The 24,947-nt window shown below is 39.0% G+C and overlaps 4 protein-coding genes across 6 annotated transcripts in view; 2 read left to right on the top strand and 2 right to left on the bottom strand.

The window, feature by feature from the left end:
• The window catches only part of LOC140924634 (uncharacterized), a 95,965-nt gene extending 83,161 nt beyond the window's left edge, over positions 1-12,804 (top strand). Inside the window, exons 6-10 of the mRNA XM_073374658.1 lie at positions 4,993-5,085; positions 6,588-6,686; positions 8,559-8,651; positions 10,158-10,256; positions 11,372-12,804. Coding sequence (XP_073230759.1) covers positions 4,993-5,085; positions 6,588-6,686; positions 8,559-8,651; positions 10,158-10,256; positions 11,372-12,111 — 1,124 coding nt within the window. The 3' untranslated portion in view covers positions 12,112-12,804. The remainder of the gene's footprint in view (positions 1-4,992; positions 5,086-6,587; positions 6,687-8,558; positions 8,652-10,157; positions 10,257-11,371) is intronic.
• LOC140924631 (uncharacterized) overlaps positions 1-24,947 on the top strand; it is a 412,059-nt gene that overhangs the window by 194,579 nt on the left and 192,533 nt on the right. The gene's annotated exons all lie outside the window — the stretch shown is intronic.
• LOC140924670 (uncharacterized) overlaps positions 1-24,947 on the bottom strand; it is a 169,369-nt gene that overhangs the window by 100,039 nt on the left and 44,383 nt on the right. The gene's annotated exons all lie outside the window — the stretch shown is intronic.
• Positions 17,424-23,078, bottom strand: LOC140924669 (vesicle transport protein USE1-like). Its single transcript, XM_073374700.1, has 7 exons — positions 22,961-23,078; positions 22,782-22,831; positions 21,790-21,868; positions 21,186-21,366; positions 20,832-20,865; positions 19,443-19,608; positions 17,424-18,096 (listed from the first exon to the last, which is right to left on the bottom strand). The coding sequence occupies exons 1-7, from the start codon at positions 23,012-23,014 to the stop codon at positions 17,917-17,919; spliced, it is 744 nt and encodes a 247-aa protein (XP_073230801.1). The 5' UTR covers positions 23,015-23,078; the 3' UTR covers positions 17,424-17,916.

Raw genomic sequence — 24,947 nt, forward strand, 5'->3', positions numbered from 1 at the left:
TTTTTTCCACACGCCTTTAACCTACCCCAGCACCCGATGTTCCGGCAGGACCTTTCATCCACAAGTCCAAAGTTCCTTGCGCCTTTCAATTCCATGGTAAGCCACAGCCGTTCCAGAGCCACAAAGCCAAAACCTCCATGTTGACCAACTACCTCCAAAAACCATAAGCAGCAAATTACAAACGTCTTGCCACACCCTCTACTTACAAAGACAAATCTTCACTTCAAAGCGGTCCTGCTTAATTCTTCTAAGCCACACGCTCCTTCGGCCACTCCTGCCTCACGATGTAGTTCTTGAGTTTGTCCTTTCCTGTTTCCTTTTGAACTTGTGTTTGGATCAACAATCGTCTTCACCTTCTGTTTCCTTGCCATAACCAATGGGAAACGATATAAAGTTCCTCCATTTTGTTCCAAGGTACCAATAAGTTCCAACACGATCCACGTGAAGTCCGTCCTCTAGTACGTGGTCCATGCACTGTCCATAACAATGCGGGAAAAGTACGTGCGCACATATTGGACTTCACCATGTACAGGGAAGTTCATCCGTAGAATTTCCAATCACCGGACACAGATGGAATTTGTTGGTCTTGCACAAATTTCAAATCATACAAGAACAAAACCAACAACTGCAAAACCTACAACGTCAACTGGATTTCACAAAGGCACAATACCTCGAACAAAATCAACGATTATCTCGTACTCAAGAAAAATTCCTTTGCCACACCTGTTTAGTCAATTTTAAAAAACCCAACACCGATTGTGAACTTTGTCCTCAGTGTTCTCAAATACTACCAAAATGAAGTCCTCACGATTCCAGCAGAAGAAATGGGGAACTTGATGAACCTATACAACCAAAGCAAGTCGAATTGCCAATGGCTTCCAATGGATTGAGGAGGAAGTGGAACTCTTGCTGGAATTATAAATCATTGCAAGGGCGTGACGTCACTAGGAGGTCACACACGTCCCGCTTGTAATGCAAGGCATGACATCGTATTAAATCAAAAAAGATAATTTATTGACCCCAATACAATGTGTTTTTCTTGACTTCCGGTCCTCTCCGGGGACCTGGGGATGGTCATGTGATCATTTCACGTCAACAGCTTTCTGATGGGTTGCTTTCTTGACTTCCGGTCGTGCTGTACATGTCACTAGCTTATGTTACTTTATGCGCATGCGTTGTTGGAACTTAACACAAAAGCAGTACCACATGCGTGAGCGTACAACATGCAACACTAATATAAAGACCAAGTTATCCCTCCTAGGTTACAAGACAATGCCACTAGTTTATGTTACTTTATGCGCATGCGTTGTTGGAAATTGTCACAAAGAGGTACCACAAGGGTGAGCGTGCAACATGCAGTGCAAATATAAAGGTCAAGTAATGCCTCCTAGGTTATAAGACAATGCTCCTAGCAGATGTTACTCCACGCGCATGGGTTGTTGCAAATTGTCCCAAAGACGTACCACAAGCATACAACATCCATCACAAATATAAAGGCCATTTATTCCATTGTGTAATAAAGCAGTTGAGGGGTACCATTTCTTAACTTCCGCTCGCGCGGTCACTTCCGGGGTCTGGGAGTAACTTCCGGCCGCGCAGTCACTTCCGGGGTCTGAGGAGTAACTTCCGGTCGCGTGGGCACTTCCGGGGCCTGGGAGTAACTTCCGGGGTCTGAGGAGTAACTTCCGGTCGCTTTGGCACTTCCGGGGCCTGGGAGTAACTTCCGGCCGCGCAGTCACTTCCGGGGTCTGGGGAGTAACTTCCGGAGCCTGGGGAGCAGATAGGGAGAATGGTCACGTGACTCTATGACGTCACACCCTATGACGTCACATCCTATGACGCAATACCCTATGACGTCACACCCTATGACGTCACGTAACTTCCGGTCGCGTGGGCACTTCCGGGGCCTGGGGAGCAGATAGGGAGAATGGTCACGTGACTCTATGACGTCACACCCTATGACGCAATACCCTATGACGTCACATCCTATGACGCAATACCCTATGACGTCACACCCTATAACGTCATTGACTTGTCAATCAAACTTGTCTAGGCATGACGTCATTCATCTCTCGACCAATCACAAGCCAGAACGACCTGTCAATCAAAGTCTCTTGCGATTGCACACCACGCCCTTTTGCTTAACGCTGATTGGCTAATCGATGTCACATGACCTAAATACTCGATGCTGATTGGCTACTGGCAGAAGTGCCACATATTACTACTTACATACATGTAGTCCACACCTCTTAGTGTGGTACAGGTGCACTGTGCTGTTTACATACATGTAGTCCACACCTCTTAGTGTGGTACAGGTGTACTGTGCTGTTTACATACATGTAGTCCACACCTCTTAGTGTGGTACAGGTGCACTGTGCTGGTTACATACATGAAGTCCACACTTGTTAGTGTGGTACAGGTGTACTGTGCTGTTGAGACACTGTTAGTAACATGCCTCATCTTTGACCTTTCACCCTACAAGTTGTCTCTGTCCCCCTCCATTTCAAGCACATGAGTAAATCATACTGGGCCAGTTCACGTGAAGTGTTACAGTACATAATTAATTAATATAGTCTATCATTTAAGAATAAAGGGGGAGGGGAGAGGAGGCTTACAAGAGAGCAGGGGCTTAATTAAACTTACTTACATACATACATACATGCATACATATATGCATACATACATGCATACATACATACATACATACATACATACATACATACATGCATACATGCATACATACATACATACATACATGCATGCATGCATGCATACATACATACATAAATACATACATACATACATGCATGCATGCATACATACATGCATACATACATACATACATGCATACATACATGTTTTTTATTTGAAGTCTTATACAATAATTAATAGTACATCAATGTCAAAATAACTGAAATTACAAACAACAAAAATTCCTAACCATATATGGCTAATAAGTTAATAATTCATTTAAGTCCTAGAGTATTTACTTTTTTTCGTCTTCGTCTTTTCTTTTTTCAAAGCATTCGAATACATGTTTTGCTAGTAGTTTTTGAATTTTAGCATTTCTGCTAGGGAGACTACTTTATTCCCCTGAAAAGTGGGAGAGGGCGGGAGGGGGCTTATTTGGATATACATGAGACACCACAGGTAGCCCAAACTCTAAAAATGTCCTGCATGTTTTTCTAGTCAATTTTTTCAAGTGCACTCGCTGACAGAAAAGCAGTGGAAGACCATGCTTAATTAAAGTTTGCAATAACTTACCATTAAAAAGGCTTTTAAATAACCTGAGGTCAGGCTCTATTTTCGTTTCTCTTTGTAAATAACATTCCAGCGGGCAAGGCGAAACGAAGAGAAATTTTAGCGGGCTACGTAAGAGAGAATGTATGAGAACTGCTAAGATTGGGCCTGATCTCAGGTTAGGATCTCAGGTTAGCTTTTCAATAACTCCTTTAATAACTTTATTCCCCTCTTCTTTTAGGAATTGTCATCCTCTCCTAGCACAGCCTCTACATCACAGGAAGACCATGAAAGCATATCAAGATCCACTTCCTCCAGGAAATTGAGAGTAACTCTGTTAAGCAGTGAATGGAGATCAACGAAAGGAGGCTTGTCAACCATCAACCGAGAGCTGGCCATTCAGTTGGCTAAACACCCCAGCGTGGAGGTCAGTGTTTATCTCCCTCAGTGCAGTGAAGAAGATAAACGAGTTGCTGCAAGTCACAATGTTCATCTAATTGAAGCAGAGGAAATGGCAGGTTATGACAACCCAGTAGACTGGTTGTCCTCTCTGCCAGACGACCATGCTGTGGACTGTGTGATAGGACATGGGGCCATTCTTGGTCGACAAGTGCAGTTTATTAAGCGTCATTGTAACTGCAAGTGGATTCAGGTCGTTCATACAGCTCCTGAAGAGCTTGGTATGTTCAAGTCCTACACAGATGCCATTTCAAGAGGCGAGAAAAAGCACCAGGCTGAGGTAAAACTCTGTGAAAAAGCTGATCAAGTTGTAGCAGTTGGACCCAAGCTGGCTGAAGCATTCTCAGGTTATCTCCGTGCCTGTGGAAAAGATCAAGATGTTCTCAACCTTACCCCAGGCTTCTTCTCTGAGTTTTCTGATGTAAAGCAAGCCACTGAAGAAAGAAAAACATTCAGTGTTTTAGTGTTTGGACGTGGTGACAATGAAGACTTTCAGCTGAAAGGATATGACATCGCTGCTCGCGCTATTGCCGAGTTGAAAGACGAGCCACAGCCCTATAAGCTCTTGTTTGTTGGAGCTCCAAGTGGCGAAGAGGAGAAAGTAAAAGATTTGTTACTCCAGCAAGGCATTGATCGCAGTCAACTAACTGTGCGTTGTTTTAATGAAAGCAGAGAGCAGTTAGCACAGTTGTTTTGTGAAGTTGATCTTGCTATAATGCCATCACGGACTGAGGGCTTTGGTCTAGCCGCCCTGGAGGCTTTATCAGCTGGTCTACCTGTGCTGGTCAGTGGAAACTCTGGTCTTGGTGAAGCCTTACAGGAAGTTTTGATCGGTTCAAATTGTGTGGTGGAATCAGAAGATCCTAAAGATTGGGCAAATGCAATCAAAGCTGTTCGGAAGAAAAAAAGGAAGTTGCGATAGAGAGAGGCCAAGCTTCTTCAAGGAGAGTATGCTGAGGTATACAGCTGGCAGGATCACTGTAACAGACTTGTGCAACGAATGCTTGCCATTTCTCAAGGTAACAGGTTCACCTTTTAATTCAAATTGGTCTTGGTATTGTGTAATCTGCTGGCATTAGGAATTGTACATGTGTAAGTTCACGCAGTTACAAAAAACTTCACGACGACAAATTTGTCAATCTCTTTTTAATAACTCCACCAGAGAAGTCTGCCTGCATTTGCCAGTTTCAAAGAGTTTCAAAACTGCGATACCTTTCAACGTCTTATTCCCAACCCTGAGGGTCAAAAGTAACGAATTATTAATTTCTACATTTGTGTTTTTTTTTTATGTAGGTCCCAGTGCAGATGAGCAGAATTTATCTAAGAAAGCCACTGTGATCTGTCAAGATGAAAAACCCTCTCCAACTGAAAAACATATTTATAAAGGTACACTTGAATCTTAGAAACACGAACAATATGTCCACAAGAGCAATTCATTGGTTTCTATGTAGGAAGGTGTGGGAGATGTACTTATTCCTTGTGGGGATGTTAAATAACTAAGAAATGGTCGAAGCATTGAACAAGACTCGTTTAAGAATGACTAAGGCTACGTGCAAACGGGCGCAACAACTCCCAACAATATATGTTGGGAGTTGTAAGCCAACAATGTTGCGTCCATTTGCACGGGGCGAAAAGTTTGACCGCCACTTTGCGCAACAACATGCAACAGGGTGTACAAACGGACGCAACATGTAACATCCAACAATGTTGCGTCCGTTTGCACGCAGCCTTACAAGCTCAAAACGTTTCCACAATGTTTACAGGTTAACAATGTTAGATGCCGAGAAATAATTATCAATTAGCCACCTCAGGCAACGTGAATATCGGCGAATAGTCACCGAGATGAAGTCGAGGCGACTATTCGCCGATATTCACGTCGCCTGAGGCGACTAATTGTTTTAGTATAATTACATTGATGATTATTTAAGAAAATAAAATTATTGATCAATTTCCGACTCCGAAACATCAACAAATCTGGCTGCCATTTTGAAAACTGCTAGCTTTCAATGTTATAATCATCGCGCGGTGATTATAGCGGGATGACGCGAAGCTCCTAGCCAATCATAGCGCTCTATTTTCGATAATCATCAATATAATTTGTACTAATACTCGTTTCAGGTTTACGTTTTCATGCTAAATAGGGTAATGGACCACAGCATAAGGAAAGTGTATTTTATCATAGAGGCTTGGTTGTTTTGAATAGGTTATTTTAAGTGAAATTTTCAGCTTGGGACTTCTAAATGCTGGCAATTGTTGGGTGTAGAGGTGATAAGTAACAGTAGACCTCTTTAGCTTGTAGGTTTTATTTTCAAATGCAGGTCATTTGTAAATACTCAAGAGGACTGTTTCTTTTAATTTACATCTTATTCAAGAGTCAAGTTCCCCTGGGACCTCTAATGGAAAAACAACACATACAAGCTAAAGATGGCTATTGATTGCCCAATGGTAACCTGGATTTCAGAATCCGGGAAACTTTTGCTGGTGGAATCTGGAATTCGGGAATTTTTTTTCATGGAATCCTGAATCCTGTGCCTTAGAATTTAAGGATTGGAATCCTAAATCCATTACCTGGAATCCGGAATCCACAACGTGGAAACCATAATTCAAGAGTTTGTTAATGGCGAAATTGACCTGTCCTGAATTTTTGTTTGATTAGTTCAATTCAACAGAGTTTTGCAGCGTCTGGAAATTACAACCTTCAAGGCTCGAGTGCCAGTGAGGCCTTTTTCAAGCTTCGTTAATAGCATGGCGACATTTAGTTCATACAATGTTTCATTTTTAAAAATTGCAAATATAATGGATATAAAGATGAATATCAGTCTATGTAGCGTAAAGATAAAAATTGTTTTGGGGGAAAAATACTAAAACAGTGTTTGATTGGATTTTAGGTTCGACAAAAAAACTTGAGTCTTCCAAGAAAGGCAAAAGGCCGTTATCTTCAAGTAACATTCCAGCTCCAAAATACCCAAGGCTGTTGGAAGATGAAGGTAAGGTTTGTTTTTGCTCATTTCTGAATAGAGGTTAGTGTTTCTTTTTATATGTACGTGTATTTATGTACAGCTGTCTTAGTGGGGAAGACTGTTGTTCAGTCAGTGACACAGGCAGCTCCTACAAAAATTCAAGTACTCCCCGAATAGGAGTTGAACCTATGAGGTTCTGGTTACTGGTCCAGATGCTCTGCCACTGAGCTATAGAAGACTGGTGGGAGCTAAGGCCACTAAACTAGGTTTACGTGACAAACATCCTGCACACTACTAGGACTATTGTAGGACTTGTATCGAACAATGCTTTGGAAGCAGCATCCAGCGATAACATGATGTGGAGGATTTTGCGTTTCTTGATTGAGGCTTTATTATACCCGCCCCCTCTGCTTCCGCTTTGAAGTTGGACACTCAAGGGGCTCGAGTCGCTCTCAAACGCGCTTTAGCAAATTGTACGCTTCTCACGTCTGACCACAGGCGTCCCAAGCTCATGTTATGAGTGTGGAATGCAAATTAACGTTGTTGTACTTTCTCGCAAGAGAGTCTATGAGAAATAAGATACTGAGGTCTGCGAATGCCAAATATCATTATATTTTACCTTTTCTTCTACAAAATATATAAAGGAGACTTACGGTTGATTTATTCCTGTATTTTTTGGTGTGAATTCATCGATTTAGTCGGGGTTTTTTGCTGTTCATAATACGTAGTAAAGGCTGCACAGAAAAACAGCCGATGGTCCGGACCTTGTCTACTTGAAGGGGGTTTGCGGGCCCGAAAACCCATCAAATCGCAATTTTTTTCGGCCAGAGGCAAAGTTCTAACATCTCTACACCTCAGTAAATCACTTAATGTTTAATAGCAAAATATCCCCATGCATGTTTCTGGAAATGAGCATTTTCTCGCATCATGTCCAAAATACCTTCTTTGGCCAGATACTGTGATTTCGAGAGTGGACACAGGGCGTTGATCCGAGCCCAAATTTCTCTCGACCAAGGGTGGCTCCATGAACTTAACGGAAATTTAATTGCAAGACTTTTTAATAATTCGTTTTCACATGAGAATAGTCACTCTTTGGGTTTATAATTTCAACGGGTAAAACTGTTATTGATATCCAAACTACAACAACAACTGGAAACGTTTGTTGTGGGTTTTCTTTGTTGACTGAGCCACCCTTCGAAAGCTGAAAGGTAAAACGATGAGGGAAAACTTTAGAAAATAAGCAAAATAGAAAGCCATGATTTCAGTCCTAAATTTAGGAAATAAACTCGATGATAAAGCATCTGAAAATCTCACTTGATTTTAGTTAGTGTCTATGGCGCAAAACAAGGGGAGTGGTTACAACATTGGCCACTATTTGTACCCCATGTGTTAAATAATCATGGCAAATGGAACTTTTTTGAACAGTGGAAAAACTACATTGAATTTAGTACTTACAAGTACACCTTACAGATGTGATTATTAATAACTGCATTTTTCTACACTGGCTCCAGAGGTCCTTTTTCAGGAATTATAGGTACCAAAAAAATCCTCTGGCACCCAGGGTAACATTTTTAGTTATTTTTCATGAATTTGAGGGAACGCTGTGGAGAGTTTATTAACAGGTCCAATGGTTTGAATTCTAATAAATACAGAATACCAGACCGGAGAGAGCGGTTGTAATCGAGCCTAGAACTACACTGTACTTATGCCCCACTATATGTGGCTTTTAACAAACTTCTTGGCCCGGGGAACGGGGAAATTAGCAGTGTTTTAACACCAAACACATGTTAAATTCCCCGCTAAGCCCCGGGGGTCGGGGGGGCCGGAGTTTCAATTGACTGATGCATAAAGGGCCTAGGCTGTGATAAAAATGATTGTGTTAACCTACTTTTTTTGTAGGTTCTAGTGAAAGTGAGCTGCATTCATCTAAGAAAGGCCCTGTGATCTTGCAAGATGAAAAACCTTCTCCTTCTGAAAAACGTCATCTGAAAGGTATACTTAAATCTTAGGGTGTGTTCTATTCAGGATCAGTGATCCGAGATCACTCGGATCACAGCACATCAAAGGAACCGACGAATCCACCATGGGAAAGGATTTATCGGTTCATTTGATGAAGCATGATCCGAGTCATCTGGGATCACTGATCCTGATCCAGATCATCCTAAAGGAACGCACCCTTAGAAATTTGAAAAATATATCTAGCGGATTTTTTGAAAACCAACCTAACGAAATTTGCAGTCACTTGAGTGAAAAGGCGTCAAAAGGCAGGTTTCTTAAACCCGAGAAACTCCAAAATCACAGAAACGAACGAAAAGGAAAGGAGAAAAAGAAAGCTGGCTGCTCTGGAGATTGTTTATTCGTTGCTGGAATGTTCAATTCTTGTTTTTCCAGTTACTCGTTGAAGGTTAAGGTTAGCCAAGACTGAATAAACTTGTAAAGGACGAAATCACAACTTCGCGACAAACAAGTATATTTGGATCGTTATTTTTAATTTACAAAAATAGCCTGAAAAGAGAGGAACGGTTATTTTTATTTTTCCGTCACGTTGGTGGCAAGGACCTAGTATAGTGTCTGAATTCAGTGGCTAGACTGTGAGCAAGAAAACACGCGAGCGAGCGGCGAGGCCGCGAGGGCGCGGCTCTTGTGTGACTTCTTGCAACTCCCCCAAATGAAGAGTTTGGTCGCAGGATAGAATTTGGCTAAATTACATGACAAAGCAACTTTAATATTATTTTTTCAAACCTGTGTAAGGTGGTAGAGGTGATGCAGTCTAAGAGCATTCGTCTCCCACCAAGTTTCCTCAGGTTCGCCGATTTGGTCCTGTGTTATACACCACTTCCACATTTCCCATAATGCACCTTATTTGTCCCAAAAATTTTGCCAAAGGAAGGATTGTTTTCAATTTCTCTTGGGACGGCTGTAAAACCCAGGAGAAATAAAAAACAAAGGTTATAAAAAATTTGAGGGGGGAAATACGGTAAGGTGCATCACCGGAAATGTGGAAGTGGCGTATTTCTCCCTTTTTCCGAGAGGTTTTTCTTCTGCTCCTCCAGTTTTCACATCTCGTCAAAGGCCGACTCAAATTCCAACTCGATCTGCAACGGACGAACACCAGTCACGTTTTTATACTGTTAGGTGGTTCTTGGGTAAAAAGTACAGCTACAATTACATGCAAAACTGACGCTTTGTATGTCTTATGTTCCATGGTCTGTGTGCAAGTAGCCATTGTTGCTAACTTCAGTCATGTGCATCAGATGTTTCAAGCCTCATCAATAGTGGATATACTTTTAAACATGAGTGCGGTTCATGAAACCACTAAATCCAAAATGATAACCAAATTTACAGGCCTTAGAAATGTTGTGATATTGCTCAGTAGGCTATTTGCGCTCCAGCTCTTTGTTTGTTAGTGTATGCAGCGTTAAGAATACGTCTTGTTAAAAGAGGTCTGGTAAAATGCTTTTGGAATAGAATTAATGTTGGTAATTGATTTAATTGCAGGCGTAGCAAAGAGATCCAGGTTCTCGAAAAAAGGCAAAAGGCCGTTATCTTCAAGTGTTGTCCTTGCTCAAAAACAAATGAGTCTGTTGAGAGATGAAGGTAAAGGTTGTTTCTGGTTTATTTGGAGTAAGTGTTGGTATTTCATCACATGTGCTTAAGATAGTTGATGAAAATTTTCTCAATAGTAGTATGGTGTCGCCGGCTTTATTATCTGCAGATCTGACAAAACAAGATTGTGGTGGTACTTTTGCTTTTCGAGCATCAGCCCTTATATGGATTCTCTCTGACAAAAGGGTTAGCGTTTGAAAAATCTGGTTTTGAATTCTTTTACAATGAAAAATTGACTTTTAACAGTCAATTCAGTTGATAAAACCTAGTTATTGTCTCACTTTCCTACTGAGACAGAGCCACAGTTTCGTAAGACCAAGCTCTTTTCTAATCTAATAAAGTGAAACCTCTATCAAGCGGACACCTTCGGGACCTTCCCAAGTGTGCGCTTAATAGAGGGTGTCCGCTTAATACGAGTTTGTAAAAATTGCACAATGTTTGTTGACGATTAACTTTCAACGGTTACTCTGTACTGTGAAAAAGTTCCACGTGTTAAGGAAGCTAAGAAAGCTGTGCTGTACTTTGTGCAAGACTTTCGGTTTAATCCACGTGCAGTTTTTGACAGCTAAATGCACTGATTATCTTTTTTAATCGACTGCAGTACGTATTTCAAGGACGTAATCCAATACTACTACTTTCAATTCAGTCCGGTGTCCGCTTAATGGAGGTTCTTAACAATAGAAATTAGTTAAATACAATTTATTTTAGTGTCCGCGTCCGCTTAATAGAGGGCCAGTGTCCGCTGAATAGGGGTTGGTTATAAAGGGAAATATAAGACGTTAATTTCGGGACACGGGTTAGTGTCCGCTTAATAGAGGTTTCACTTTACTCGGTTGTGACCAATCACGTTTCTTAAGTGATGAAAGCGACAGTAGTGCAACATCCTGCAAATAAGTGCTTACATGTTTTAAAGTCAGTTTCAGCCTCTATTTTCTGTCAAACAGTTTAATGCTAACTTGCTAAGGTATCTTCCTCTCCCCCCCTTCAGTCTGTAATTCTTGTCGTACAAGTAAAATCAAAAAGTACTGGTCATCAAGTGATGAAAATCAGAAATAAACTCACATTTAATTCAGAAATTTATAACATATATTTCATGTTGCCCACAGGTACAGAAAAGTCAGTTGTTGTGAAATTGCTCAGAGCTGAATACGAGAGACGATCTAAGTTGATGCCACTTTCTTGGTTTAACACCATTCAGTTACCCCTTGAAAACGTCTACACCAGATTGAAAATTGTTTCAAGACGAAAAGCAGACTTTCAGGTAGAAAATGTCGAGGTGGGCATGTACGACATCTTCAAGGCTCCTGGCAAAGGTGTTTTGACGCCAATAGAGGGAAGTCCAAGCATCTTCTCAGCTTTCGAAAACCCCTACACAGAACTGAAAAATTTTCAACCAAGGAAATTTGGAATTCAGGTGAAAAGTGATGAGGTGGACATGTACGAAATCTTTAAAGATCTTAAAAAAGGTGAGGATGTTATGACGCTAGTGGAGGGAAGTCCAGGAATTGGTAAAACCACGTTTTGCCTTAAACTTGCCTATGACTGGGCTCGTGAAACGGTACCAACTAACTCTTCTTTTCCCAAACTGCAATTTGTACTGCTCCTTAAATGTCGAGACATAGATAAAGATATAATGGAAGCTATCAAAGAACAGCTTTTGCCTGAAGATATGAAAGAGGAGACCTGGACGAAGTTCTCTGAGTTCATTAAGGACATTCATGTCCAAGAGAAAATCTTACTCATTCTAGATGGTTTGGATGAACTTCCCGAGAAATCAAAACAGTTTGTCGATAAACTACTTCGCAGAAGAATTTTGCCATTTTGTTATGTCTTGGTTACATGCTGACAGGAAAAAGGAATTGATGTGCGAAAGAACTTTGAATTTGATCTTCTTTTGGAGATCAAAGGATTTACAGAAGATGATGCTTATTGTTATATCAAGAAGCATTTTCAAAATGTCGGTCCGAATCATAGCTCGAAAGGAGAGACGCTCGCGAAGGAAGTGAAAGAAAACAAGTTATTGAACGCACTCCGAAATAATCCGCTAAATTTACTTCTTCTTTGTGTTATTCATGAGGATTATGACGGAAAACTGCCAGCTTCGCGGACTGAACTTTACCAAGTCATTGTCCAGTGCCTTTTGAGACGATATTGTGCAAAACAAAGCTTGGTGGTTCCAGAAGATAACAACACTCTAAAGAAACGTTTTGACGAAGATATTCTTGCCCTCGGAGAGTTGGCTTGGACTTGCCTGCTGAACGATCGTCAATCTTTTCGCGAAGAAGAACTGGCAGAACGTGAGGTCAGAAATAAAAACTTGGTAGCTCGCAGAATAGGCCTTCTTTACAAGGAAGAAAGACTGAAGAGGATCCTGAGGTCACAGTACGAGTACTGGTTTCTTCACAAGACCTTCCAAGAATATTTGGCTGCCGCTTTTATAACGCACAAGCTACAGAAAGAAGAGCTAAATGTATTTCAGTACACGACGTTTGATGATTTGGTGCAAAAATATCCTCAAGTTTTTGTTTTCGTTTCTGGTATGCTGGGTGAGAAAGCAACCATGTTGTTCACTCAGATTGGGGTGCAGTTAATGGAGAAGAAAGACTGGGACTGGGAGAAGTGCAGCGAGCAGGCCTCAACGTTCTTTGTGGAAAGCTTTAGTGAAAGTGGACACGCTGAGCAAATGGCACTTGCTCTTTGTTCCTATATACCCTTCCCACAGCAAGTTCAAATTAGCGAATTGATTGATACAAGGCACAATATATTTCATGTTTTAAAGGCATGCAGAAGCTTTCGTAATTTACAACAGCCAGTTAAACTTACCGTTCATGAAGGCACAGGTCCCCATAGATTTCAAATACCCGGTTGTTTGGCAGAGTACATAGAATCCTGCTCGCAGTTACAGGCATTAAGCGTTTTTTCCACTGCAGTGACATCAGGCCTAGCCAAAGCCCTACATCATAACTTGTCTGGACACACGACTTTATCAGAATTTAGTCTACAAATTTGCGGCAGTTTCCCTTGTGAGGCAGCAGTTGTCATCGGTGAATTGTTAGCTGCATGCAAAGCCTTGAGGAAAGTCACGTTTCAACTTGACAGAGTGTGGGGTGAGAATTGGGCCAGTACTATTGAGGCTGGATTGTCTGCTGACACTCCTTTGAATTCTGTGGACCTCCAGGTTCGTGGGTCATTAAGTGATTCTGCGGCCCATGGTTTAGAAAAGCTTCTGTCTAATAAAGCTTTGGCCTCATTTTCCCTTAACATCTCTGGAGATGTGCAAGAATTGCTAACTGCTGTTATTAGCAGAGGAATTGCGGAACAAACAGCTCTCAAGTTATTGGCTTTCAGCGTTGACGGCAACCTTGGTCTCTCTTGTGTGAATGCTATTCAAAACAGTCTTCTAGATAATCATTCTTTAAGTGATTTAGAACTGACTCTCCGTGGAGAGATTCCCGACAACTGGCAGTCTGTTGTGGAAAATCTTCGTTCGGTGAAGAAGTGGTCACTTTACTGTACTTTTCATCCAGACCCTGGAAGCAGTGTTACAGGCAATCAAGTGGCGCATTTTCATCCTGCGGTGGTCGAGACGGGGTTAAAAACAAAACAACACCTTACTGTAGTTCTTTGGGGAGAGCTGAAGTGTCGTGGAGCAGAAGATTTATGTGAGATCTTGGTACGTGTCCCTCTGACAAGCCTGACTTTGAAAGTGCATGGAAAATTAAGTGATGGTGTAGTTAATATTATTAAAAGATATATCGGACAACAACATACACTATCCTCTCTGACAATCGATATTTGGAGAAAGTTGTCCCCGAGAACAGGGGCCCTACTTCAGGAACTATCAAATAACAACTTAACTGTTCAAGTAAAAGAGCATGGCTTCTCTGTTGTTCCTAAGGAAGCGTGTAATGCTCTTGATGTCTCTATTGACAATCCTGCATCACTGACAGCGATGTTTTCTGAAGTTAACAATACCAGAAAGGAGAGGATCAATCTTAAAATAATTAACCACGATGAAGTAGTTAGTGACTGGCCACGTCTGCTAGGTGATGCTTTGGCAGAAAACACATTGCTTACTATGCTGGATCTTACAGTGATCAACACAATGAATCCAGGAATAGGGAAAGACCTCGGGTATAGTTTGCTGCGAAGTTCTTCATTAACAGTGTTAAGTCTTACAACCAGCAACCACAGTAAGATGGCAGAAGGCTGGGAATGTACGCTGGTCAACAGCGTGGCTAAAATGGCGTCAGTGACTACACTCAGTCTAGCAATTGACGATCGTGGCAAGGTTAGGAAATTCCGAAAAGATTTGATGGCAGTGAGGTCCTTGTTCACGCTTTCCGTCGTAATCAATGGTAGTAATTTAACTTACTTCTGGGGTAAATTTCTGAGAAAATGTTTGGAAGAATGCAATTCACTAACAAAACTCAGAATTACAAGCAACAACTATAAGGAGGAACATGAAAATAACCCTTACGATGACACCCTTGATCCCTTCTTCTCTGACATTAATTCAACAATGACTTGGGAAGAAGGTCTCAGTTTTGGACTAGCAAGTACCACATCATTAAAGGAACTAAACATGACGATTAACAACGTCACCTGTACTGATTCTGCCTGGAGAGACGTATTTTGTATGGGACTCCCAAAAAACAAGTCAATAACCTCCCTCACCGTTACAGTCAGTTATTACGAATATTTGAGGCTTGAATTTTGGGTTGGCCCTCTGAAAAGATGTTTGGTGGAAAACAAGTGGTTGACTACACTCACTCTGACAGTAAATGACTACTGTGAAACTGAAGGGAATGACGACTGTTCTCATCTATATATATTGGGACAGGATAATTTTCCAGAAAACTCGTCATTGACTGAACTCAATCTGACAGTCAACATCCGCAGTGAAGTAAGTGAAGACTGGTTACCAAGTTTTTGTGACTGTTTAATGATGAATTGCTCCTCCCTGAGAACAGTGAGATTGCACGTCAACAACCATTGCGCTACAAGCAAAAGTCGTATATATGACTTAAGCAAACTTCGGTTAAAATACCGATCATTATCCAGATTTGAACTCTCTGTAACTTTCTGTGGAGAGTAATAAGGTTCAAAAGCGTCATAACATTGTAGCCGGGTGTCGCATTAAAAGTAGACTCGTAGACTTAATTAGAGTAATGAATACATGATGACATTGTAGCCGGGTGTGGCATTAAAAGTAGACTTGTAGATGTAATTAGAGTAATGAATACATGTGGGGACAAAGTAAAAGTGTGGCTTAAAAAGAAAAGGATTCGAAGGGAAATAGTTAATAAATTATTAACTACAGCCTCAACGAAAATACTTGGGACACTTCCACCCAACGCTGTTTTTTTCAGTTTTTGCCCTTCTCGTCCTTCCAATGTTGTTTATCGCAGTTAACTCACCAAATCTTGCACACCAACATTGCGACGGCAAGAAGACAGCAAGGTGTTCCAACAATTTTTACTAAGACTGAAGCTTAATACTCTTTTGACTCTCTTATTTTTTTCATTTTAAGCCACAACGTATGCGTTTTTTACTTTGGAAGCCGAGTGGAAATTGTAGTTAATTTATTGTAGGATCTGTTATTTAACTTCGTGTTTACACATGAGACCCTTGTTTTTTAGGTGAACTTCATGTCAGTTTGACAGCTTATCTTGAATCATGCTATTATATACTGGATCTTCTTCTTATTCCATTTCTGTACATAGAGATAAAATTTCCTTAAGGGAATTCAATGTTTAGCAACCCTTTGAATATTCAAAAGTAGGTAGAGTTTGATTGTCTGGGTGAACGTAGTCCTGAATAGAACTGTTGTTGTCAGTTCACTGACAACAACACAACTTCAACCAGAGAAAACAGAGTGAGTGAAGAATGCAAGTGCGTGCTCAGATCGTGTAACACATGGAAATGAAAAGGCAGTGTGAGGGGAGAAAACAAGGAACTGTAAAGTATATTTTCGTTGTGAATTGTTGTTGCTTGGGAGACGTCTATATTTGTTTGACACAAAGCCGTGAGTTTGTCATTTACAAGTAAATTCTCTCCCTAACATTAAGTTCCATAGTGAATAAGGACACATTAAAATAAGAGATGAGACTTGCAAGTTACATTCTGTATTTGAAACTGTAAAGTGAATTGGCTGGGTAATTCATTTACTACTTTCAGTGGACAACATAGTAAAGGTCTACAGTGTAAATAAATTTTAAAATTTATTGACGTACATTTACCTGAGTGAATAATGCTGTGAAGGCAGCAAGAATATAGTAGATCTTTTATACATCAACTTTCGGATGGTAGAGGGCGATCTCAATTCAGTCATTTTCCATTTAGGGATTGCAAGACATTTTCCATACATTTGGAAGAGTATGGATGTATGGCTAATCTGTGTAATTATTCAATCCTCTCTGCCCTCTTTTACCCTTGCCTCACCCCTCCACCCTCTTACTTTTCTACCCTCCCCCCTCCTTACTCTACTCTTTTGCCTTCCCCTTCCTCAGCCTCATGTATCCTTGGGTTTAATTTTCTTTGTTTTAATACTAACTTATAGTGCTTTCTATTTGTCAGAACCGACCAGCCAGAACATTCCTATCATAATGAGAATTTTACTTTTAATCAAAACTGTCCAGCCAGATCAGTGAGTCAAATCCTGAATAGTTTGCATTAAAGAGACAGTTTTCAGTAAGCACTCTTTGAAAAAGCCGATTTCATTTTCAAACTGACTGGTCCGATCATGGTTCAGCCACCCAGTACCGACTTCTGGAAATCGCCCTTTGTTGTTGAGTGCTTTACTGCAGGAAGTTCACAGGTTTGATTCCCAGGTGCCCTGACCAATACTCAGGGTTAAAAAAAGGAACTGAGAATTGAAGGTACCAGCTTTGCCCTTCAGATGGCTAGACCTTTGTGTGGCTCAGATGACCAAGTAAAATGGCAATGCAGTCATGTCTCCAGTAGGAGATATAAAAATATACAGAGGATATTACACGGTGGCACGAAGATATGAATTTTATTCTCGAGTGGCAAAACAATATTTTATGAACGAACGCAGCGAGTAAGATTTTGTTTTTGCCACGAGAAAATAAAATTCATATCTTCAAGTCGCCTTGTAATGTTCTTTTTATTATATAGACAAAAAGACCAATAAAATAATACAGGGAAGTTACGTCATCAATAAACTCACGTGTGAGATTATGGAAAATAAACCACTCACGTCCCGGATGTAGTTATGAATTTTATGAGTGGTATATTGTCCAGTACAACACTCGTGTCTATATAATAATGGCCTTTATTTATTAGTACTTTCATGCTGAGTGCATTGACACTTAAGTTTCCTGTCCCTGTTGGTTGAAACATTCGAGAGTGCTATCCAACAGATAAATATCTATCTGGCAAATAAGTATTCGGAAAACAAATATTGCATTATCCACTGCATAAAGATTTATCCAATGGATAACATTATCCACCTTTTAAACAACTGGGGCCAGAAGAATTTTAACTCTTGATAAATTAAACACAGTAAGCTGAAACAGTCTTCTTCATAGTTGTTTTATTGCATATTATTTTCAAATAATATTGTAATCTTTGTACGTTCTTGGAACCTTTTTTGTTTGAAGAGTTCTGCTCTAAGGTTATCACTATATCACTTCTTTGGGAAAAGTCTAATAAATATAATCATCCACATAAACACAATACAGACTGTAATTATCATAATCCAAATCCACCAGGAACATGGTGTCTGTGTTAATTCCTCAAGTCTTTCTGATTCTCGTTTTAGTTTTTCAAAATTTGAATCTGCAAGCTTTGTTGACTGCTCCAAGGTCTAAAAAAAAAAAACACAAAATTCAACAGTAAGTTTTTTTAAGTCTATCTCTGTTGTCTGCACATGGAGCCTTCCTAAAATGACCAATTTGTAAATACGCCTTCCTTGTTATTAATGCACCCTTCTATTGTTTTGAACATTAGTTATTATTTTCAATAACTTAAAGCCCAGGTCCTTATTATGACTTGCTGGTTCTAAAACAATGGAAAAGTACATTAAATAATACCCCTTGGCCCAAGGCCTTGTTAAAAATAATGACCTCGGCCGCTCGGCCATTATTTTTAACAAGGCCTTGGGTCTCAGGTGTTATCCTTTATATGAGCCATTTTAAAGCCTTAACTTAAGTCCACATTAACAACCGTGAAAAACCATGCTACCGTTGCTTTTAAACAACATTGTTTTGAATAACGCACGTCAACCAGAAGTGGACTTTTTGCATTCTTGGCAGTGGTTTTGCCCAAGATTTGGGTAATTCATCTCTACAATAGTAAAGAAACTTAGTGATACAAATTTACATGGCTGTCACTAAAATTTCAAGTTGCAGGAGACAAGCAGGCGGGGAATCAAACAGGTACAGATTTCTTCTTATTTTTATTATATTAAATTTATAACAGTAGGCCAGGGGTCACCTTGGTAGCTGATCATATTTATGACAGCCTTCAAATTGTGTGCACAAAGCTTGGTATTCAAGGACAATGTGTTTATCATAATTTGTTCTATTTTCCCATTAAATAAAAAAATAATCACATCAGATCAAAGAACATTGGCATTTTAAGTGTTCCAAATTTAGTTCCTTGATTAATTTTTGCTGTCAATTTCAGTGGCATCAGAGCTTCAGTCATCACTGATCAGTTTTGCTGAATCAGACTCCACTTTAGCTCCATCCTCTAATTTCCACAATGGCTATCCCTAGTGGGTAACCTATCGAGGTGGCGGAGGCAATTATTTTAAACATAATTTCTGTCAAACTGTCAAAGGGGAGCAATTATTCAAGGGAGGCGATTAATTCAGGGACGGCTATTATTTAAAGAAATATGGTATTCGCAATAATCAAAGTCTCAGTAAGAGTTATCAACTTCAGCCAATAACATTTACTTGACCTAGTCTGTTTCAGATGTCAGGAAAAGTCCTCATCCAATAATTTGTTACAGTTGACTCTCTCTTAACGGACACCTCTATAAGACGGATACCTAGAGTTGGTCCCTGCCTTTTTTTACTCCGTTTATTTGACTCTCTATAAGACGGACACCTCTCTACAACGGACACTTAGTGCCAGTCCCAAAGGTGTCCGTCTTAAAGAGAGTTGACTGTATTTACTGTTCTGAAAGGACAAACATCCTAGTAACCTTGTTATCTTCCTTAATAATGTTGCTGGCCATGACAGATGTATGTTTTATATGCTGAGCCATTTTTATCATTTCCTCTGCTATATTTTCTTGTAAGTTCTGATGGTATTGTAGAACTGAGTCAATGCTTTCATCATTTGCATCACTTTTCTTGTTGCCTGTTACTCTTCAAGAAAAAAGATTGTCAAAAACAAGTAGCCTGCATGGCAGACACTACATGTTCAGCCTGTATGGACTAAGGGTGAGTTCCTTTGGGATGATCCAGGTCAGAGATCACTCGGCCATTGCCTAGTTTCAAATCGAAAAGGGCTGGGTACAAGTCGGTTTATTATCAGAAAAAGCACATTGAGGTTATGAAAGTGTATATTGAGCAAGATACAACTATCTGTAAACTTGAAAATCACTTTCATAAGAGATGTACATGTATGGATTGCTGCTCACATCGTCCGTACATCTATTTATATTGTTCAATATAGGCCCGATAAACACCAAACTTGAGAATGTTGCTAATTCACTCTTCTGACTACATAGGTCTCGAGTTGTTTAGCCCATAATAAACTGACTTGTATCCAGAACCTCTCGATTTGAAACTAGGCAATGGTACATCAAGTGAACTAATGAATCCTTTCCCAGGGTTGATTCATCAGGTCCTTTGATGTGCTATATTCTGAGCAATCACAGGTCACTGATCCTTATTTGGATCATTCAAATGGAACACACTCTGAGGGTTTAGAGAATGTGTGGGAAGGAGCTGGAACACAGGCTAAAAAAGGCAGATTGTTCAACACTAACCAACAATTCATGATGCAGAAATATTAAGTTGACAATACTTAAAAAGTCATACTGACTTGCTATCAGGGATTTGTTTCCATTGACTTTTATTTTTTGGAGTTTCCACATAATACACCCTGTTTGCCTCCCTACAATTGGTGACAAAATTAGTTGAGGTACTTTGCCCTAAAGGGGCTCTCTGAGGTTTTACTGACTTCAAAAGGTGAAAATTAAGCTTTTCCTCCCCCATCCCCTCCATGCAATGTTGTGCTGCTGTTCAAGCTACATACAGAAACAAACACCCCAACAAACACCCAACTTTGAATTGTGTAGGGGGGAAGGGTGTTCATTCTTTTGTTCTCTGAAGTTACCCTATTTGTGTACAACAATTTTATCACTGATTGAGGCTTTGCGTATAAATAAAGAATTTGTTGTCAAAAGCCCTTGGAATTACACAGTTCTCCCAGGAGCATTTGAAGACTATAGTTTATGCCAAGTGTTGCATTGAGAGGAAACAGAGTGATTATGGGGGATTTGAAAATAAAGAGTTATTTGTTACAGTGACTAAGGGACCAAACTAGTAATATGCAAGTGAAATAATATTATATAATCAGTCACCTGTTTCGCACTCCATGATTGTCTTTCTTATTGTCTGGAAAATAAGCAAGGTTCCTTGTTAACTTTTAACACTAATAAAGTAATTAAATTTATTATTCAATTTACTTTTAAAAAACCAAAGTATTTCATGTCACAAAATGACCAAAACAAGGCAAAATGAATGTGCCATGGTAAGGTGCCCTGTAAGTCCTTAGTTTTGTGACAATATCGAGAAAAGATAACGTTTGTAATGTGTCGAGGAATGTAAGCCAGTAATGTGCATGATCCTTGCAAAAATCAACAAAAATATCAAATAAACTAACTTACAAGTGCATTGTATCAGAAGTGAAATATTTTTTGCTGCATTATTCTGACCTTCTCCCAGAAGTTCACTTCTCATCTCTTTATTAATCTGTGACTTTGCCCTGATATGAAGTTCTTGTGCTTTATTTACTATTCGTCCTTTGTCTGCCTCTGTGGTCTGTGCATAATTAGATGTTTGACTCAGTGGACGCACTAACTGCCGACTGGCGAGAAGTTTTTCTGTTGGTGTTTTCTACAAAACAAAGTGAAGCTAAGTCTTATTTTACATGGATCTACACTTGTATTCAGTTGCAATAGAAATTTAAAGGGAAGAAACCCTTGGAAAGGAGAATTTGAGAGCTTCTAAAAAGCCTAAATTATCATGGTATTTCCAGAGCCAGTAGAAATTGAAGGGTGCCTGGATTTTCCCCTTATGACTTTTGGTGGATTTTGACTGTCGCGTAATTTTTACGTGCATATGCGTGTAAGTTTTACTCACGTAAATAAAACAGAGACAATGTATGGAAGGTCACGTGCAAATGATACACAATTTATTGTACTTGTATATTCTCTGCTGACAAGCATTTCCTAGTTGTTCCTAAACAATCATTTTTCCCATTTGAATGCAACAACAGATGCACATCTTAACATTTCAAAACATTGATCCCTGTCTCACCATTTTCTGTGTTTCTATTAAACCCTTAAGGAACTCTACTTTCTTGTTGTATTCAGTCATTGTGTCTGGACCTGGTTTGCTGTAACAAGACAAAAAAATAATTAATATTTAATGTTTTGATTATTTCCAAAAATGTATCTTAAACGTGACTCGACAAGCTGATGGAACCAAAATATTTTGATTTCCCAGTTTTTGAAAAGGTACACTTTTTTAATCATGAGAGACATGACCTGAAATGCTAGCTACACTCATTGGTGATGCCAAAAATTAAACAACCACCAGTATCTTCATTAGAGGTTTTTTTCACCATGTGAATGTTTGCTTTGAATTGACGAAAGTTTAGTTACAGACTGACAAAAAAGTGAAACTCGGAAGCTGATACCAGCCAACCACCAGGGATGTAGCTTAAATTTATAACCGATGGAAAATGGCATTTGATGGGCAGATAACACGAGAAGAAAACAGTTGCCTTTTTAAAGACTGCATTTTTTTCAGCTGGAAAAATAATTTTGACAGCTGGGTATTTTTCCCAGCTCCCAGCTATTATCTACATCCCTGACCACTGATGCCTACAGTACGTTAGAGACACAAGTCATCTGCCTTTCAGAATGTTGTATACTGCTAGACAACTTAAATTTAGCTCAGGCCAGCCAACCGATGCCTGCTACCAAAGGGAGATGTCTACTTCAGTCCGCCATATCGGGGTACCAAAATTAAACAATGAACTAGCTATGTCCATTGTCGGTATACCAAGACGTTGAACTCTTTCCTTTAATATGAAAAGACTTTCTTCTCCTTTATTTAACTGGGTTAGGTACTGATAAAAAAAGTTCTATTGTGATGGCTAAAATATTAATAATAAATACAATCGACCCGTCAGAGTAAAGACTACCTGTATCAGCTGTTTTTAGCTTATTATTTCATATCACTATTTTACATTAACGTATTGCTCGTTTAACGTTTACCTTATTACTCTGCATTTAATAACTAACCTTTCTGACTTTTTTACTTCGGCAGCTTGCCTCTGTAACGTTAAAACATACTGCAATATGGAGTAGAAAAACGGTGAAAAATTGTTAGAAACCCGACCAGACAGCTGGGGTCGACAGTTTGTTCAAATCCTAGAGAGGTAACAGTAGAAAACAATTTTTTGATGAATGCTATAACTCACTTTCTCCAACCTCCAGCTTACGTTTTCTTTATTCTCCTGGATTTCTGAGGCCATCGCTTCGCAGCGTTCCAAAAAACGGCGAAAATTGATTTCGAGTTTCGCAAAGTACCATTTCGCAAAGTACCATTTCATTTCGTTTCGTTTCGCAAAGTACCATAAGCCGCCGCCATGTTGGTAAACCTCACTATGTACTTCGTGTAAGAAAAATATGTGTTCGTCCTACGACCGCAAAGCATTAATTAAGGAACGAAAAAAAGTCTGTCCGCGAAAAATTTTATTATTTGAACTACATCATAAACGGCCTAGAAAATCTAGAAATAAAGTGGTTTATGTTTTAAATAAAATCGAAAACAAGCCTAGCCATTGTAGCCAGACTATAAAAATATTGAATGGTCACATTGGATCCTTTTAAAGGGGTTTTTAAATAAGTTATGATTTCGACAAAAATTTAAAATTACTTGCTCTTCTGTTTTTGGGTAATGTTCCACTTTAATAAGACGCTTTTTAGACAATAAAAACATCGATTTTGCAAAGTCGCCATCCTAAATTAACTTCAAAAAAATTGCAAATTTCTGACCAAAATTATGGGTTAACCAGTTCGAAAATTGGGATTTTTGGCCTTATGACAGGTTCCCATTTTTTAATCGTCGAACAAAGTTTAAATATTTTATTTTTTATCTAGAACCTCTTTGAAAAATTGCGGTTCAGTTTGGCCTTATTAAAAGTTCCCATTTTAATACTCCAGATCATCAAGAAACTCTATTTTTAAGCTTATTTTGGCAAAAACAAATAAATTTTTTTTAAATTTTTTTAACCAAAATCACTGGTTAACCCCTTTAGGAAATTCCGATTTTTGGCCTTATGAAAAAATCCCATTTTTGCGGTCTAAAAAGGTTTCTGTTTTGTTTAGAACAAAAAGAAACTGTTTTTTAAGCGTATTTTGAGAAAAAGCGAACACAATTTTTTTGGAATTTTTTTAACCTAAATCGTGGGTTAACCCCTTTGGAAAATTGCGATTTTTGACCTTATGAAAACTTCCTATTTTGTAGCCTAAAAAGGTTTCCTTTGTATTTAGGACATCAAGAAACTCTGTTTTAAAGCTTTTTTTGGCAAAAAACAAACAAAGAAAACTTTTAGATATTTTTGACCAAATCGTGGGTTAAACTCTTAGGAAAATTGGGAATTTTGGCCTTATGAAAAGATCCCATTTTGTGGTCTAAAAAGGTTTCTTTTTTGTTTAGAACATGAAGACACTCTTTTTTTAAGCGTATTTTAAGAAAAATCAAATACAATTTTTTGGAATTTTTTTTACCAAAATCGTGGGTTAACCCCTTTGGAGAATTGCGATTTTTGGCCTTATGAAAAGTGAGCATTTTTATGGTCTAAAAATGTTTCCTTTTCATTTAGAACGTGAAGAAACTCTATTTTTAAGATTATTTTGGGGAAAAACAAATAAAGAAAAATTTTGAATTTTTGGATTAAATCGTGGATAAACCCCTTTGGAAAATTGCGAATTTTGGCCTTATGAAAATCTTCCAGTTTAGTGGTCTAAAAAAGTTTCAATTTTATTTCTGAACATCAAGAAACTGTTTAAACTTATTTTGGCGAAAAACAAATAAAGAAAAAATTTGAATTTTTTGACCAAAATCGTGGGTTAACCATTTTGGAAAATTGGGATTTTTGGCCTTATGAAAGGTTCCCATTTTTGTGGTCTAAAAAGGTTTCTTTTTTGTTTGGAAGACCAACGAACTCACTTGTTAGCTTATTTTGACAAAAAAATTATATTTTTTGTTTGGATTGTTGGACCTAAATCATGGGTTAGCCCCTTTGGATAATTGTAATTTTTGTCCTTATGAAAAGTTCTCATTTTTGTGGTCTGAAAAGGTTTATTTTTTATTTGGAACCAGTAGAACATCAAGAAACTCTATTTTCAAGCTTTTTTGAATCGAAAAACAAACAAAGAAAAATTTTAAAATTTTTGACACAA

This window comes from Porites lutea, chromosome 14 (genome assembly GCF_958299795.1).
Source record: "Porites lutea chromosome 14, jaPorLute2.1, whole genome shotgun sequence".
Taxonomy (NCBI): domain Eukaryota; kingdom Metazoa; phylum Cnidaria; class Anthozoa; order Scleractinia; family Poritidae; genus Porites; species Porites lutea.

Coding starts and splice junctions, on each gene's coding strand:
- LOC140924669 (XM_073374700.1), bottom strand. CDS start 23,014: ATGGCCTCAGAAATCCAGGAGAATAAAGAAAACGTAAGCTGGAGGTTG. Junction 22,832..22,960: donor TAAGCTGGAGGTTGGAGAAA/GTGAGTTATAGC, acceptor TCCATATTGCAG/TATGTTTTAACGTTACAGAG. Junction 21,869..22,781: donor GAAGTAAAAAAGTCAGAAAG/GTTAGTTATTAA, acceptor GTCTTGTTACAG/CAAACCAGGTCCAGACACAA.